At 46.0% G+C, this 16,487-nt stretch overlaps 1 protein-coding gene across 3 annotated transcripts in view; it reads left to right on the top strand.

Annotated features, from left to right (window-relative positions):
- The window catches only part of NTRK3 (neurotrophic receptor tyrosine kinase 3), a 425,220-nt gene that overhangs the window by 144,188 nt on the left and 264,545 nt on the right, over positions 1–16,487 (top strand). For all 3 annotated transcript variants that reach the window (XM_055556823.1, XM_055556822.1, XM_055556824.1), the window contains exons 9-11: positions 6,782–6,805; positions 8,617–8,681; positions 9,479–9,581. In XM_055556823.1, the coding sequence (XP_055412798.1) occupies positions 6,782–6,805; positions 8,617–8,681; positions 9,479–9,581 (192 nt within the window). The remainder of the gene's footprint in view (positions 1–6,781; positions 6,806–8,616; positions 8,682–9,478; positions 9,582–16,487) is intronic.

Here is a 16,487-nt window from a genome sequence, read left to right as displayed (position 1 = left end):
TGACCTAAATGGGAAGGAAACCCAGAGAAGAGGAGATATATACGTACGTATGGTGATTCACTCTTCTGTGCAGCAGAAACTGACACAATATTGCACAGCCACTGTACTCCAATACATGTTTCTTTCTTTTTTTTTAAAAAAAGAGAATCTACACTCCCTCATGAGTGAGGAGTGAAGCTCCTGCCAAGTGATGCTTCTGTTCTCAAAGGGAAACTCCTGGGGTCTGGAGAGAGGGGGAGCCCTTGAATGTTTGAGAGGTGGGGCAAGACACTCCGGCTCCTGTCCACAGAGGGTGTGCTGGCCGCGGGGCAACAGGAGCAGTGGAATGGTGTGGGGCGTGGCTTTTCCCACTGGGAGGGAAGCCCTTCTCTGCATCCTCCAAGCTGTTTGTACACCTTCTCTGTCCCCAAGAGACACAGCTGCCCCTCCTCATCACCTCTGGATACCCCTATCACCTTATCAACTCTAATCAGGCCAGTCGTTCTCCAGGAGTGGTCCCCAGACCAGCAGCATCCACATCATCTGGGCAGGTGTTAGAACTCAAATCCTAGAGCCCCACCCAGACCTACTGAGTCAGAAATTGTGGGGTGGGGCCCAGCATTCTGTGTCTTGACAAGCCCTCCCACCCGCAAAATTCAGACGCTCTTATTTGCCAACTGCTGCTGTGGGCATCTAGTGGACGGAGGAGGCAGGAGAGAGGGTGGAGGCACAGAGGAGCTTGAAGGCAAACTGCTCACCTGAAGCGGGCATCTAGTGGACGGAGGAGGCAGGAGAGAGGGTGGAGGCACAGAGGAGCTTGATGGCAAACTGCTCACCTGAAGCGGGGTTCTCGGACCCACCTGCATCCTGACAGGGCCATCCTGTGTGAAGGGTTACTTGTTCGTAAAGGAATCAATGGATGATGAAAAGGCAGTGACAGGGAAGAGATGGGCCAGTGGTAACAGTGAAAAAACAGCTAGGCATTCAGGAGGGTCAGTCATCCCGTGACGCAGGCAGTAAACTGCACACCTGCTGAGCCCTGGGTACAAAGGCTCTTGGTGGATTCCTGTTCTTCTCTTGCTGTAAAGTGGTGGGGAGGTTGTATTTGTCATTTGTACCCCCTTGCTCCCAGACAGCAAAGCATAGAGGTTAAGAGCCGAAGGTCTGAAATCAGACAGACTGAGGTGCAAACCGCATCTGTGGTCCTACTGGACAGGTGGCCTCAGCTCCTAGAATGGGGCTTGGCACACGGTTGGCGTGAGGTGCCTCTGTTTCTTCATCTGTAAAATGGGGATAACTGGAGCTCCTGCCTAAATAGTCCTGAGGATGAATGAAGTGATGTCTGCCAAGTGGTTCGTTCTATGTCTGGACAGAGGGATGGTTCAACTGCTGTTGGCCTTGACCTGGATTCTGAGTGGAGAGTTAAGGAGTTGAGTTCAGGAGTTCTGGAACTGGTAGTCACTCTGTAACCAAGCTGGGAACTTCTAACAGACTGTCATCAGGCAGTTTCATTGAAGGTAGTGCTTATGGACTCAAAAGCCAGGGTTCAGATTCTCACTCAGCTGCCCATCAGCTCTGTGATCTCAGGCAGATTACTCAGCCCCCTCCCTTCTGCCTCAGAGATTGTGGTGAAGATTAATTCACAGACAGTGGATCAATCTGCCTAAAATATCTCCCATGGTGCTTGGTACAGAGTAAGAGCAGAATTAGTTTGTTTTTATTTTTATTTTTTTTTTAAAAACACCCAAGGACAACTGAAAGTGGATTTGTTTGGGGAGGGGATGGAGATCTGAAGGTGAGGGTCTTCTTTCCTGACTGTTCGTGGGTCGGAGGCCCACAAGAGAGACTGGATTGAAATGAATACATTGAGTGGAAACGTCTGAAGATGCAGAGGCTTCGATCAGAGGATTTTCTCCGAGCAGGACATTGAGATGAAAATGTTCTGGGAAAGCTTTTTGTAAGCTTCACATCCTATGCAAATGTTGGTGGTTCCTTCTGCATTTCCAGGGAAGCACTAGAATGTTCCACCTGGAGTTTAAGCCTTAGTGTAAGAGCCAGTCCTTGGAAAGGAAGATGTGTTCTAGGAGCATGGAATCGTCTTTCATGTTCCAGGATCTTAGAGAGGCCACCAAAAAGGATCTGGATGTAAGAGTGGGACGATGAGGAGTCAGGGATCTGAGTGTCAGGGGAGGCTGGGGATCATGTCAGGGTCAGGGTGGTACCTGGAAGGTCACCATTAGGGATCCTTAGATGATGTGATAGAAGGGGGAATGTTGCCAAGGGGTTTGTGTGTGTGTGTGTGTATGTGTTTGTATGTGTGAATGTGCATGCATGCATGTGTGTGCATGTGTGTGAGTGTATGTTTATGTATGTGTGTATGTATGTGTCTATTTATGTGTGTGTGTGTGCAAGGGGTGTGTGCATGCATGTGTGTGTTTGTACATGTGTGTGCACGTGTGCATGTATGTATTTATGTGTGTATGTGCATTTATGTATATGCACAGTGTGCGTGCATGTGTATGTATGTGTGTATTTATGTGTGTATATGTGTGTATGCAAGGGATGTGTGCGTGTGGATGTGCATGTGTTTGTATGTGTGTATCAGTGAATGTGCTTGTGTGTTTATATGTACATGTGCGCATGTATGTATGCATGTGTGTATGTATGTGTGTTTTTATGTGCATGCGTGCATGTATGTGTGTAAGCAAGGTGTGTGTGTGCACATGTGTTTGTACATGTGTGTGTATGTGTGCATTTATGTGCTTATGTGTATGTATGTGTGCATTTATGTTTGTGAGTGTGTGTTTATGTGTGTGCATATATGTGTATTTATGTGTACATGCACATGTATGCAGTTGTATGTGTGTGTTTATGTGTGTGTGTGTGTTTGCCTGCACTCCTGCAATGAATATCTGTGAATACTTAACGAAACATTTAGGAACAAGTGAGCTGCCATAACTCTTGAATTCTCCCTTTTTCGCTTGGCCAGGAAGTCTCTTCATTGTGACAGCAGAAACCAGGGTTCCCTCAAGGCCCTAGGTACCACCAAGGGGAGAAACCATTGCGCTAGTGCCCTTAGCGGCATCAAGACTGGCTTCTTTCCCACAGGGAACTTGTTGAGATGAGAATGTGCTCCGAACGGGCGGGTGCTGGGAAAGTGGAGGGGCAGCCGTGTCTGGCCGTCTGCGCGGGGTGGGCCAAGCATGTGGACGCCTGGCGCGGCTCCCTCCTCTGTCCTCACATCTGAAGCCAGGCCATCTCTTCACGTCATCACGTCTCAGTGCATCTCTGTCTGTCTGGATGCAAGCTGCTGCCTCTCTTCTCTTTTCTCTGGACCCCACTGGCTTTTCCCACTGAGTTTTTCTTGAGGAGTTTGGGATCTGGAGGAGACATATGCCTTCCATTCGTGCCCCGTCCCCTTTGGGATTCAGATGCTGCCTTGGCACGCGAGTCCAGTTGTTCTCCCAGCCTGCTGGTGCAGGCAGAGATGAGGACCATTCTTGGGTACCATCCTCCTCCAGGGTGAAGTTTTGAGTCTTCCCACAAGTTAAAGAGAACCCCGGAGGTCTGGCTCTTCCAGGTCTCAGGTGTTTCCTGGGTGAATACATGTCTCCAGGCTCCTACAAAGGAGCTAAGCATTCATAGGCTCACCGAGAGATTACAGGGTTCACAGATTTGGCCAAAACATTTGGCTGACATGAGAATATTCTCCAATAAAGGAAAACCTTATGAGAAACATGCAAATCAGTTTTAACTATGAGTTGATCTGGCATGTCTCTATTCTCTGAAACCACAGCTAGGGTCCCTTGACTCCCATCTTCCTCCCAAATCAGGTAGTTGGTCACTTGAAATTTAGAAGAGGCTGGGGGTATGAAGGGCATGCTCAGGAATTTGGGCAAAGCTGTATTGCTGTCCCTTGAAACAACGAAAAGCAGATGATGAACAAAAAATCTATTAACAGTGCATTTACTATACGTAGAACTTTCTTTAAAGGACTCCTTCCTTATAGAAAGCATCATTTTCTCCACAGGTAGAGAGCAGAGCTACGACTGCAATGACTGAAAGCTCAGCTAGCCAAATGCCTGGTAAATAGAAGGTCCATGATGAATGAATGAATGAGTTGCTGTTTTTAGGGTGTGGCAGGCTTGTGACAGGAGGAGCTGTACTACAATGCAGGGGTTCGAAAAGGGAGCAGCAGCATCCTCATCACCTGAAAATTTGGTTAAAATGCAAATTCTCAAGACCCACTCCAGACCTCCTGAATCAGAAACTCTGGGGTGAGGACTGATAATCCGTATTTCTTTTGTTAAAAAGTTAAAAAAAATTTTTTTTTAAGTTCTTGATTTTGAAATAGAGATTTACCCTCCCAAATTGCAAAAGAATACAAAAGACGTTTTTATACCCTTCACCCAGCTTCCCCCAATGTTGCCGTCTTACATAATCACAGTGCAGTGATCACAACCAGGAGTGATATTGATACAACCCTATTACCTAATCTACAGACTTTATCTAAATTTTATCAGTTGTCCTTCTCTTCTTGAGATCCAGTCCAGGATTATACATTGCATTTAGCTGCCATGCTACCATATTCTCTTTAAATCTGGGGCAGGTCTTCAGCCTTTCTTTGTCTTTCATGATCTGCGTACTTCGAAGGCTCCTCACTCATTATATGTAGGCTATCCTACAGTTTGGGTTCGCCTGGCGTTTTCTCACAATTAAATGCCAGTTATGCGTTTTTGGTAAGAGCACTGCAGAAGTAATGTTGTGCCCTTTCAGTCCATTGTGTTGGGGGTACATGATGTCTATACATCTTATTACCTGTGATGTTAACTTTCTCACTTGGTGAAGATGGTGTCTGCCAGATTTCTCCACTGCAAAATGATAATTTTTTTTCCCTTCTGTAATTAATAAGCATCATATTTTGAAGCTTTATAAATATCATTTCTTATTCTTTCACATATTAATTTTAGCATTCATTGGTGATTCTTGCCTGAAGCAAATATTAATGTGCCATTTGTGAATGGTGATTTTTTCCTAGTTCCATCCTTTCCTCTCTATTTATTAATTGGAATTTTATTGTAAGGAAGAGCTTTCTTTTCTTCCTCATTTGTTGATTAAATTACTTCTTATATCAGTATGGACTCATGGGTATTTATTTTGTTCTGTGAATTACAATCCATGTGTTAATTTGCTAGAGCTGCCATGAGAAAAAGTGTCAGGGACTAAATGGCTTAAACAGCATAAATTTATCTTCTAACACTTCTGGAGGCTTGAAGTCTGAGATCAAGGTATCAGAAGGGCTGGTTCTTTATGAGCCTCTCTCCTTGACTTGCAGATGGTTGTCATCTCCGTGTGTCTTCATCTGTCTCTGTATAACTATGTCCTAATACCCTCTTATAAGGATACAAGTCATATTGGATTAATGCCCACCCTAATAAGTTTATTTTTTCTGAACTTTTTTGCAAGGGGAGAAAAATATTTATTTTTTTAATTGGAGGATAATTGCTTTACAATGTTGTGTTGGCCTCTGCCATACAACAGTGTGAATCAGTCGTAAGTATACATATGTTCCCTCCCTCTTGAGCCTCCTTCCCACCCTCCTATCCCACCTATCCCTCTAGGTTGCTAATGACTTTAACTTAATTACCTCTTAAAGACCTTACCTTTAAATATAGTCATAGTTTAAGGTACTAGGGGTTAGGACTTCCATGTATGAATTTTGGGCAGATATAATTCAACTCATAACAACCTATGACCATTATTATATTTTGTTGCTCAAATCATCCCTGGTTTGGCCATTGGAAACCCCATCATGGTGGCTCCTGCATCCTTTCTTCCTTCCCCTAATAATTTTTGTGTGCTTTCTTGCTTTTCCATACCACAAGATGTTCTAGGCATATCTTTTACTTTTTCTTCCCCAGCCTTGGAATTATGCATTTCTCCAAGAAGCCCTCATTCTTTCTGTTGGAGGATAGTAGTGGTCATCTCCTGGATGCTTCTATGGCAGGCTGAAGTTTGAGAATCTCTTATAAACTGGTTCCGAGCCCAGGCTTGAATCCAGTTGTATCCCTTCTTAGATGAGTGACATTCAGTTAGTCACTTGATCTCTATATGTCTGTTTACTCTCCTGATGAAAGGGTGTAATGCTACCCATCTCCCAGGGTGGGTATAGGATTGGGTGATGTGTTACATAAAGCATTTTTCACACCCCCATCTCATAATCAATGCCCAATAATGATTGGCTTTCAGTATTAGGTGATCATTTCTAAAGGCCGAAGACTCAATAACACATTTTCATCTGGGAAATAGATTCTAGAGGGATTCCCAAGCATGTCTCAGTGACCTATTAGATTAAATTTTACAATTGGGGAATTGTGATCTTGAGATCATAGCTGGCATTTCCCAGGTAGATCACAGAAGCCCATCCTGGAGGATTTCTTCTGAGCTCTAATGTTCCACCATCATCCCCAACACACTGGGTATCTGAGGGAAGGCTGTGGGTGTGACAGGGAGTCTGGATTTAATTCCTCATCTCATGGTTTGGTTTCTAGTCTCCAGGTGGGCCAGGCCACCTCCCTTGAAACCCAGGAGTTTAGCTCTTATTCCTTCTCCATTTGGAAGACCACCTTCTAAAGAGTAATAGGGTGTAGGGGAGGGGTGAAGTGCCAAGGGTTTTAGTTTTCAGTTGCCAGGGCAACAGGGGATCATGGTGAGTGGGAGAGGTCATAGCTATGAAGAAGATAGAGCGAGGCTGTTCCGGTTTTTATTACGTTTGTTAATTATCTCTGTCTTTTTTTTGCAGAGAGCACGGATAACTTTGTCTCTTGTAAGTCTCTTTTACCTTTTGCTTTGAAAGTGATTTATTCTGATACTTTTGGTGACTACTGAGTCCAGATAGCCCTCTTTCCTGTTCTATCACCATCCCCAAACCCATGTCCGCTGAGAGGATCTGAGTGAACCATGAAAGGAGAGCAGAAACTCTTCTTGGGCAGTTCCAAGCCCATGCCTCTTAGACGGTCACTTGCTGCCTCAGTTCTCCTGCAGTTTTCTAGGGTCTGACCATGGTGCAGGTCTTCCTACCCAGACAGACAGAGTTGGTGTCAGGAAGCATGTGGGGCTCACGTGCCCCTGTGGGCCCATGTTGAGCATCTCAGTTGTTCTTGCAGAGAGAATGTGGAGCCTATGATGTCAGTGTTTGTCACCTGCTTCAAGAGCCAGGGAATTTGGCTAGAACCTACCCAGGTGGCGCTAGTGGTAATGAATCTGCCCGCCAGTGCAAGAGACCTAAGAGACATGGGTTCAACCCCTAGATCAGGAAGATCCCCTGGAGGAGGGCATGGCAAACTACTCCAGCATTCTTGCCTGGGAAACCCATGAACAGAGAGGAGCCTGGCGGGCTACAGTTCATGGGGTTGCAAAGAGTCAGACACAGCTGAAGCAACTGAGCACGCAAGACAAGTGGAGCTGTGACTGGCCAGGTCTCCCACAGGCTCATCTGTCTTTAAGTGAAATTACTGAGGCTCAGTCTATAAGTGATTCGGGGCCAGGACTAGACAACTCCCAAAGGATTTGGGGGTTTGCTCGTGGACTGTAGGGGAACCCCTATTTATTCCTTTTGTCCCCCATGGGAGAGGAATGGTGACAGCTGAGGTCATTTCAGCTTCCTATGTGGCCTGAGACAGCAGACGGTCTTTTTTAGGACATGCATTGCTGCTCTGGAGAAGGAAATGGCAACCCACTCCAGTGTTCTTGCCTGGAGAATCCCAGGGACGGGGGAGCCTGGTGGGCTGCCGTCTATGGGGTCGCACAGAGTCGGACACGACTGAAGCGACTTAGCAGCAGCAGCAGCAGCAGCATTGCTGTTCGGCTCAGATGTAAATATCACCTGTAATTCCTTTATTTGTCCTTGGTCTTAGAGGACTTGTCATCTCACAGAACATCCCTCTGGAGAAATTTGAACCGGGGGTGTCTCTGGATAAGTTGGTGATTCCAGATGGAGGTCCGAGGGAGGCTTGGCTGCTCCTCCAGGCCTTGCTGGGAAGACCTGGTGTTTCCTAGTCAGATAAACTTGTTGCTTAACTGAAGCTGCCACTGTGCTCTGAAATCTGCCTCAGGGCAATGGATAGTGGGTGGTTTGTGGGGCCACAGACCTCCTGGATCTCAACTGAGGAGTGAAGAGGGAACAGGAAGGGCGTAGAAAGAAGGGACAGGATAAGGGATGCAGAGAGGAGCTGTGTGTAGCCAGAGCTGCCTTCACGGACAAAATGGGCTGAATCCAGACCCTGGCTGTGATCCCAAACCATCTCCTTTCCTCTTGTCTATCCCATAGCTCGTGGCCCGTGTTGCCCAGGTTAGGGTTAGGCTGTTTACTCTGCGATGTGACTCGGGGGATGAGAGTGAGGACTCTTTATGCCGATGCAGTCTGTCCTTGAGCTGCCAACACCTGCCAGGGCGCCTTTGGGGGTCTGGTCTCTGGGGACCCCTGCAAAGCCTGGACAGGTCAGACAGAGTCTGACTTCAAAGGCATATTCTCTAGGAAGAACTTTCGAGAAAGCTTGGGAGTTGGGTAAGAACTGTGGGGGAGGTTCTTGTGGCCAGCAAACCAACGACTCTTCTGTTTTTCTGTTTGGTTTTCAGTCTACGAAGTGAGCCCCACCCCTCCTATCACTGTGACCCACAAACCAGAGGAAGACACTTTTGGGGTGAGTCACTTCTTGGTCAAGAGAAAGGTGTTACTGATGCAGTGGTTTTCCGCCTTCTGTTTTAAGTTGTCAACTTTTCCAAACACTGCCCTGTTTGGAACTATGGCATAAAGAAGCCGTGATGAATGACCTCCTCTCAGGTGGTTGAAGCTTGATGAGAATAATTCATTGTTTGAGGAAGTCTTTGAGGATCTGCTTTAAGCCCCCGGGCTTGGAAGAGAAGAGTTGGAGAATTCCCACTCCATCAGCAGCCAGCTGGGCCTGACTTGAAGGGGCTCCTAATTGTACAACCTTTTACAAAAGTCAGAGTTGCCCGGGGCATCTTCTTGGGTGGGAGGTGCCCCTACCCCGTCTCAGAGCCTGAGATTTCTCTGGGGAGGAAAGGAAAGAGGTCTTTTTAGAATCTCATGGATAAGAATATTAGCCCAAGCAGGTCAATGTGAAGATGCAGGATTTACTTGCTAATTAAAACCACAATGAGACAATAGACAGAAGCCTCTCTGGGCTTCCTCCTGCCTGTGTTGGGATGGCCCCAGCTGAGAGGGCTCAGAAAACTGAATCATGGAAGTTTTCTCTAATCAATTTGGGTAATTTATTTTTTGATGTTCGTAGAACCTTATAAATTATGTCTTCTCAAGACTTTCCTCAGTCTGAGAAGTTCTGGAGTTTACTGAAGTTCTGGGAGGGCTCCAGTTGCTACTACAATAGGGCTGTTCTCATCTGAGCCCGTGTGTTACTCACACAGCCCTCGGGTTTTCAGTAACTGTGCTCGCTTGTCTGTGTTTGGCTCCTAACAGGTATCCATAGCAGTTGGACTTGCTGCTTTTGCCTGTGTCCTGTTGGTGGTTCTGTTTATCATGATCAACAAGTATGGGCGACGGTCCAAATTTGGAATGAAAGGTAAGGTGGGCTGTTCATTTGCAAGGGTCGCATCGGGAACCATGGCTCCTTTTGATCAAAAGATGCTGTTTTAATCTCTTTCTGCTCTCTGAGAGGGTCTCTCGTGGTGGGCTTAAGTGGCCCTGGCTGGTGACTCCTGTCTACACCTTTATTATTGGTAATGATGGATTGAAGGCAGTGTCGGTGTCTGTGAGGACCAGATTGTGGACCACTTGGTTTTTCTGTGATGACTGAAAACATGGCTTCAGTGGGCCGGTGCCAAGATGATGCAGAGAGGTTAAGAAAGTAAAGTGAAAATTTGTTTAAGCAAGGAGACACTCTTAGAGGGAGAGCAGGCAGATAGATGAGGGATTCATCTGTCTGGGTCTCTTAGGCAAGCCAGTTACGAGGGGCATATAAATGAACGGGCAGAATATTCACTGGGGAAGGAGGGGTTTGGGGGTAGACTTCCCTGATTTTTCATCCCAGCTGCATTTTCCCGAGGGGGAGGAGGAGCTTCTGTCCCTGTTTAGCTTAGATCAAAAGTGTCATGGCCGTTGTGCATGATGAGTACTTTGTACCTGTAAGGCTAACCTTGTTATAATGAGAGGGTGTGTGCGTGCTAAGTCTCTTCAGTTGTGTCCGACTCTTGGCGACTCCGTGGACTGTAGCCCAGCAGGCTTCTCTGTCCGTGGGATTCTGGAGTGGGTTGCCATGCCCTCCTCCAGAGGATCTTCCCTACCCAGGGATCAAACGCGCATCTCTTATGTCTCCTGCGTTGGCCGGTGGGTTCTTTACCAATACTGCCACCTGGGAAGCCCAGCGTGTAATGAGAACACAATGAGTAAAAGATGACGGTTAGACTCAGGAGGTTCCTGCCTTTCCTCACCTTTCTTTGTTTGCTGCCTGAACCCTCATCACCCAAAATATGTGGTTTCCTGTCAGTCTGAAGGTCCCTGCTTTCCTTTGTCTGCCTATGGACCCCTTCTGTTTACAGGATGCGTGGTTTCTGGCCACCTGGCTCCTGCCCCCATTTCTCTACTCATACCTAGCTGCCTGCCTCCTGAAACAAAGGGACTTTCTGAGTAACCAGATTTTGCGCTTGTCTGCACCTATGTGTGGAGTTGTGATGAGAAGGCATTCAGAGAGTTAGATGTTGGTGGTAGCCTCTGGCATTGAAAGTGGCCCATGCAGGGTATTCCAGCACATAGCTCTACACAGAGTTCCAGAAACGATGCCAACAGCATCATGATTGCTAGGTTTGCTGCCCGGTTTCCACCACACAGAGCACTCAACCCCATGAACACTGGGATCAGGTGTGAGACGTGGCTCTCCACCAAGACTTGGGTTAAGGGGACTGGCACGAAAGGGGTTAATATGGTAAATTAGCATCCATCTGCTTGGTCCCAGGATGGATCTGACCAAATGGCTCAAGGGAGGCTGGGTACCAATGTTTAAACAGAAACTTGAATTTCAAGATATATTCCCAGCTGGGGTTTCCATTTATGGCTGATGTTAATAGGAGATGGGGAGGGAGAGCTGATGAAGGGTTTGACAGGCCGTCAGGTTCCTGAGGTAGGATTCAGGGTGGAGTTTTCTGATGAGATTATGGGGTCCAGAAAGATGATTTCTATGACTTCTGCACCAGAGCTGGTGTCTGTGGTGGGGGTCTTGACCTGGGGACTCAGGGACTGAAGGGGAAAGCATAAAAGATTCACAGGGATAGTGGTCCCTTGAATTCAATGTGGGCTTCTCAGGTGGCTCAGTGGTAAAGAACTCACCTGCCAGTGCAAGAGACACAAGAGATGAGGGTTTGATCCCTGGGCCAGGAGAATCCCCTGGAGAAGGAAATGGAAGCTCACTGCAGTATTCTTGCCTGAAGAATCCCTTGGACAGAGAAGCCTGGCTGGCAACAGTGCACATCAGATACGCGTGGGCGACTCAATGCAATAAAGAATTGATATGCAAATGTTTGAGTGTTTGTTCGTGGCATGGGGGTGTGGGGTTCGAAAGGAACTAATCCTCAGCTATTATGTTCTCAAAAGAGTCTGTGACTGTCCTATAAATCTATAACACTGATGTATAGCAAGAGACATGGCGTGGAGAACCAGAAAGGTAGGAAACAGGACAGACTGCCTGGCTTCCTAGAAGCCTCCGGCCTCTCTCTGCTCTTGGTTAAGCTGAACAAGTCCCAGCAAGGCAAATCAGGCTTTCTTGAAGTATATCAAATATTTCGTCCAAGAGAAATATGCACACAGGCAAATTATAAAACTTTCTATATATACATATATAGAAGCTTGGCCCAAAGCCAGATGACTTATTAAACAAGAGGAGCCCATGGTCAGGTACCTTGGCTGCAGACATTTTATCTGCCAGTACCCCACGTGCCAAATAGGGTTTCACAGGTTTGGAAGATAAGCCATCATACTGTAAGGTTGGAGCCTGCAATCTTCTTTTAAAAAAGATAATTAATTTTTGGTTGTGCTGCGTCCCCTTGTTGCTACACAGGGCTTTCTCTAGTTGCTATGAGCAGGAGCTACTCTCTCACTGTGGTGCACGGGCTTCTGACTAAACGTGGCTTCTCTTTTTGCAGAGCACAGGCTGTAGGGTGCTCGGCTTTCAGAAGTTGTGGCATGCGGGCTTAGTTGCTCCACAGCATGTGGGATCTTCCTGGAGCAGGGATCGAACCCATGTCCCCTGCATTGGCAGACGGATTCTCTGCCACTAGACCACCAGGGAAGTCCCTGAGTTTTCAATCTTAGCATCATGCTTGGAGTCCTGGCTTTGAGGACCTAGTGCTATTTCTTGTGCAGACTTTTCCTACCGTGGGAGGAACTTTTCTTTGTCTTCCTCTCTTTACCTGAGAAAACAGCAGAGCCTTGAGCAAAGGGAAGAATGAGGCATTCCTGCTTTCCTCACCGAGAGGCGCGCCACCAGCTGAGACCCTGCGACAAGCTTGGCAGCGCTGTGAGAGCAGATTTTTCCTATTAATTGTCATCCGGTTTCTGAAACAGCATGTCCCCATGTCGGATGGATTAGGCAGCACCCAGGGTGGCGCCTTCCCCTCAGCTGTCCTTGGAGCCTCTCCCAGCGCCCGCTCCCCTCTCAGGCTGAACTGCCCTCATCGGTCCCTACTGAGCTACAAGAACATGTCCATGAAGTTGACAGTGAAATATTCCTTAAACTTAGGTGACCTAAAGAAGTTCCGCTAAAATGAGAGGCAAGATGAGATGGTGTATTGAAGGCTGACCCTGTTTAGAATTAAGCCTGCATCTTTCTGCTCTTTATTACACCTGACTGTATTTAGTTCTCATCTTAGGATGACGAGCAAATGCCCCAGGCTGCATCCACCCTTGATCTTTGATTGCCAGAGGGCATCCCAGTCCAGAAAAAAAAAAAAAGTGCAAAGATGTGGGTACCAGAAACCCCCCAACTCTGAAGCAGGCAAACTTCCTTCTAGTCTGAGCCACCCCGTCCCCAGCTTTGAATTTTCAACTCTGGGTTAGAATCTATAATGTCACTCAATTGCTCTTTGTTCCCAGCAAAGTTACTTAACTTCTCACAGCCTCTGTTCCCCCAACTTCAAAATGATGCAGTGACCCCACCTCCCTCTTCGGATTGCCCTGAGTGTTAAGATCTGTGTGTGCCTGACGTTTGCAAGGCTGCCTGTGGTTGTCGTTTTCTTCTCTTCTTTGTGTATAAGCCTTTCCAGGCTCCTTTTATTCTCCTTCCAGGAAGGGCTGCCCTCCCAAGACTTAATCATGCCCTACTTTGTCCTGCACAGTATTTAGTAAAAATAGTTTTCTTCTGCCCTAATCCTAGGGCACTGTCATTATTTCGCTCAGACGTCATCTGTCCTGTAGACCAGGAGTGACTTGTCATAGAAGTCTGTGATCACTCTGCCTGTATACCTGAAACTTTGCAGTCTGTGACAAATGGTTATTGAACTTAGAAATAAATGACTTTATTTTTACTCATTAAAAAAAAAAAAAGCACAGCTTGTTAATCAGTAATGGGCTAGTTAGGGCTCATTTGGAAATCTGAGCTGTCTGCGCAGTGGGAGGGAGAGTGGGGATGATCTGGGAAACTCATAAATAATTCCCACCATCCACATCTGAGGGCCTGGAACACAGTGTGTGGATGGGAAGGACTTATTCAAATGAATTCTTTCTGAGAAATTAAAAAATATTAAAAAAAATACGAAGATTAGTTAAACAAACACTCATATTCCATTCCTGCCACTCAGAATGAGCAAACTCACTGTTTTGTTCTATATTGCATCTAATTTTTTTTTTTTTTACTGATAAAAAACTAAAATGGCTTCAACTGTCACCCCTGGTCCCATGGCCCCTCCCATTTCCCTAGGCAGTCATTAGCCTGAGTTCACTGTGCATCCATCAGTCCACTTGTTTTGTCTCTCTGCCTGTATCTCTGCCTCTCTTTCTCTGCTGTCTCTGCACACCCACACTTACCCTCATGGCTCTCTCCCAACCAACCTCACACTCTGTCAAATTAGCAACTGCCTCCACCCTATGACAATCTTAGTGCCCAAGTGTGAAAACCAGTTCAATTTTATAATTCTACTTATATGTATACATTTGTATATATATGTGTGTGTATGTATTTATGCATATATATATATAGGCAATGGCACCCCACTCCAGTACTCTTGCCTGGAAAATCCCATGGACGGAGGAGCCTGGTAGGCTGCCGTCCATGGGGTCGCTAAGAGTTGGACACGACTGAGCGACTTCACTTTCACTTTTCACTTTCACGCATTGGAGAAGGAAATGGCAACCCACTCCAGTATTCTTGCCTGGAGAATCCCAGGGACGGGGGAGCCTGGTGGGCTGCTGTCTCTAGGGTCGCACAGAGTCGGACACCACTGAAGTGACTTAGCAGCAGCATACATAGGTTTTTTTTTGACATTACAGTTGCCTTTGTCAACAGATATCTAGAAAATAGTCAAAAATATTGGGTTGGCCAGAAAGCTTGTTTGGATTTTTTCCATCACCTCTTATGGAAAAACCACCTTTCTGGCCTATGCAATATGTATATCTCTGTCTCTTATAGACCTTTTTAATAAATTTTATTTGGATAAGAGAATGTGAGTGCCAGCAGTTTTAAACAGCATAATTAAAGACTGCAGACTCCCAAGAATTGTCACAGATATGGGCAGGATGTGAAGATATACATATTATATATGTATATGTATTATATATGTATATATGTGTGTATACATATTACATATGTATATACATATTACATATGTATATATATTACATGTGTATATATATGTATACATATATGAGTATATTTATAAGATGCATCACTTTGTGTATGTTTTAATGTATGCACATGTTATACTGCAAGCACCCTTCCGCATCTTGCTTTATTTACCTCTCGTTTGTTAGAGTTCTCGCCATGTTGGTATGTATAGGCATTCCACTGAGCAGTTGTTTTATGGGAGATGAATGTATGGACCAGAGCTTATACAAATGAACTGAAAATGCATTGTCTCAGACATCTTTTCATTGTTATCAGCTGCCATCCTGTTGATCAAAATTTTGGCCTGGGGAGAGGTCTGGATTCTCTCCTGTGGAGGTGTGAGGATTAGAGTTCCTCTCCTCTTGTGATCACAGGGATTCTAAAATGAGGCTGAGTGTCTAAAATGAGGCTGAGTGTCTGGTGGGGATTCTTTGGACTGTTGATGAAGCCCTGTGCTTTCGAGCAGGATGATCCTGAAGTACTTGGTGTGGTGTAGGCACTGGCCAGTCAGAACAGACACCAGCCCTCCTGCTGGGCAGGGCCCTGGGGCTCCCTGCGGGGTCGTGTGTTAACTCATGATCATTGCTGGATCATGGGGTGATTGAGGGGTGGGTGGTTGGGAGGTTCCGGGCAGGGGTCATTTACTGGGAGGTACAGAAATGAATGGGTTTCCCAGGTGGCTCAATAATAAAGAAACTGCCTACCAATGCAGGAACCACTGGAGATGTTGGTTCATCCCTGGGGTTGGGAAGATCCCCTGGAGAAGGAAATGGCAACCTGCTTCAGTATTCTTGCCTGGGAAATCCTATGGACAGAGGAGCCTGGCAGGCTGCAGTCCACGGGGTCGCAAAAGAGTTGAACATGACTTAGTGACTAATATAGCAAACAACAGAAATATTTAAAAATAGTTCATTATTTTAACATCTAATTATACTGTGCCCGTGCATCCTGGGCCTGAAAGTGACATGGCTTAGAATTTATACCATGCTTATTCATAATATATGATATTTTAAAATTATACATCAGAAGATCATGACAGGGATCTAGCCAGGCTTAACAACATTAGTATTTACAGATGAGAAAATGAGGCATAGGAGGCACAAGAAAAGAGGTGACTTACTCTGGTTTCTCAGTCTATTAAGCTGGGCTGGGCCTAGAATACCCCTGCCTTGCATTCTCACCCATTTTTCGTGGCAACTAGAATGACCTAACTGCCTGGTGTTGGCTGTCCCACCGTGAAGAGCCACAGAGCATCTGCCTTCTTTGTTTCACATTGTTGTTAGAATGATGACCAGGTAAAAGATGCTTTGTCTAAGTATGTCTTTAAATAACTGAACAGGTCCTGTAATTCTCATATAAGGTGACTCATTACTATTAAATGAAGAAGGAAGCAAATATGTGGGGTTTTTGGAGCCTGTAAAAAGAGCATACATTTGGAGGACTGCCTTGATGGTCCAGTGGCTACGATTATGCGCTCCCAATGCAGGAGACCCAGGTTCAGGAAATAAGTCCAGTATTTCTTCTTGATAGTTCCCTGGTTAGGGAGCTAGATCCCACATGCCACAACTAAGACCAGATGCAGTCAAGTAAAGAAATAAATATTTTGAAAAAAAAAACCCAACAAAGGTCTTTGGTGCCCTGCGTCAGTAACTGGGGGCA

Source organism: Bubalus kerabau, chromosome 19 (genome assembly GCF_029407905.1).
Source record: "Bubalus kerabau isolate K-KA32 ecotype Philippines breed swamp buffalo chromosome 19, PCC_UOA_SB_1v2, whole genome shotgun sequence".
Classification (NCBI taxonomy): domain Eukaryota; kingdom Metazoa; phylum Chordata; class Mammalia; order Artiodactyla; family Bovidae; genus Bubalus; species Bubalus kerabau.
This window is presented reverse-complemented; position numbering and strand designations above follow the sequence as displayed.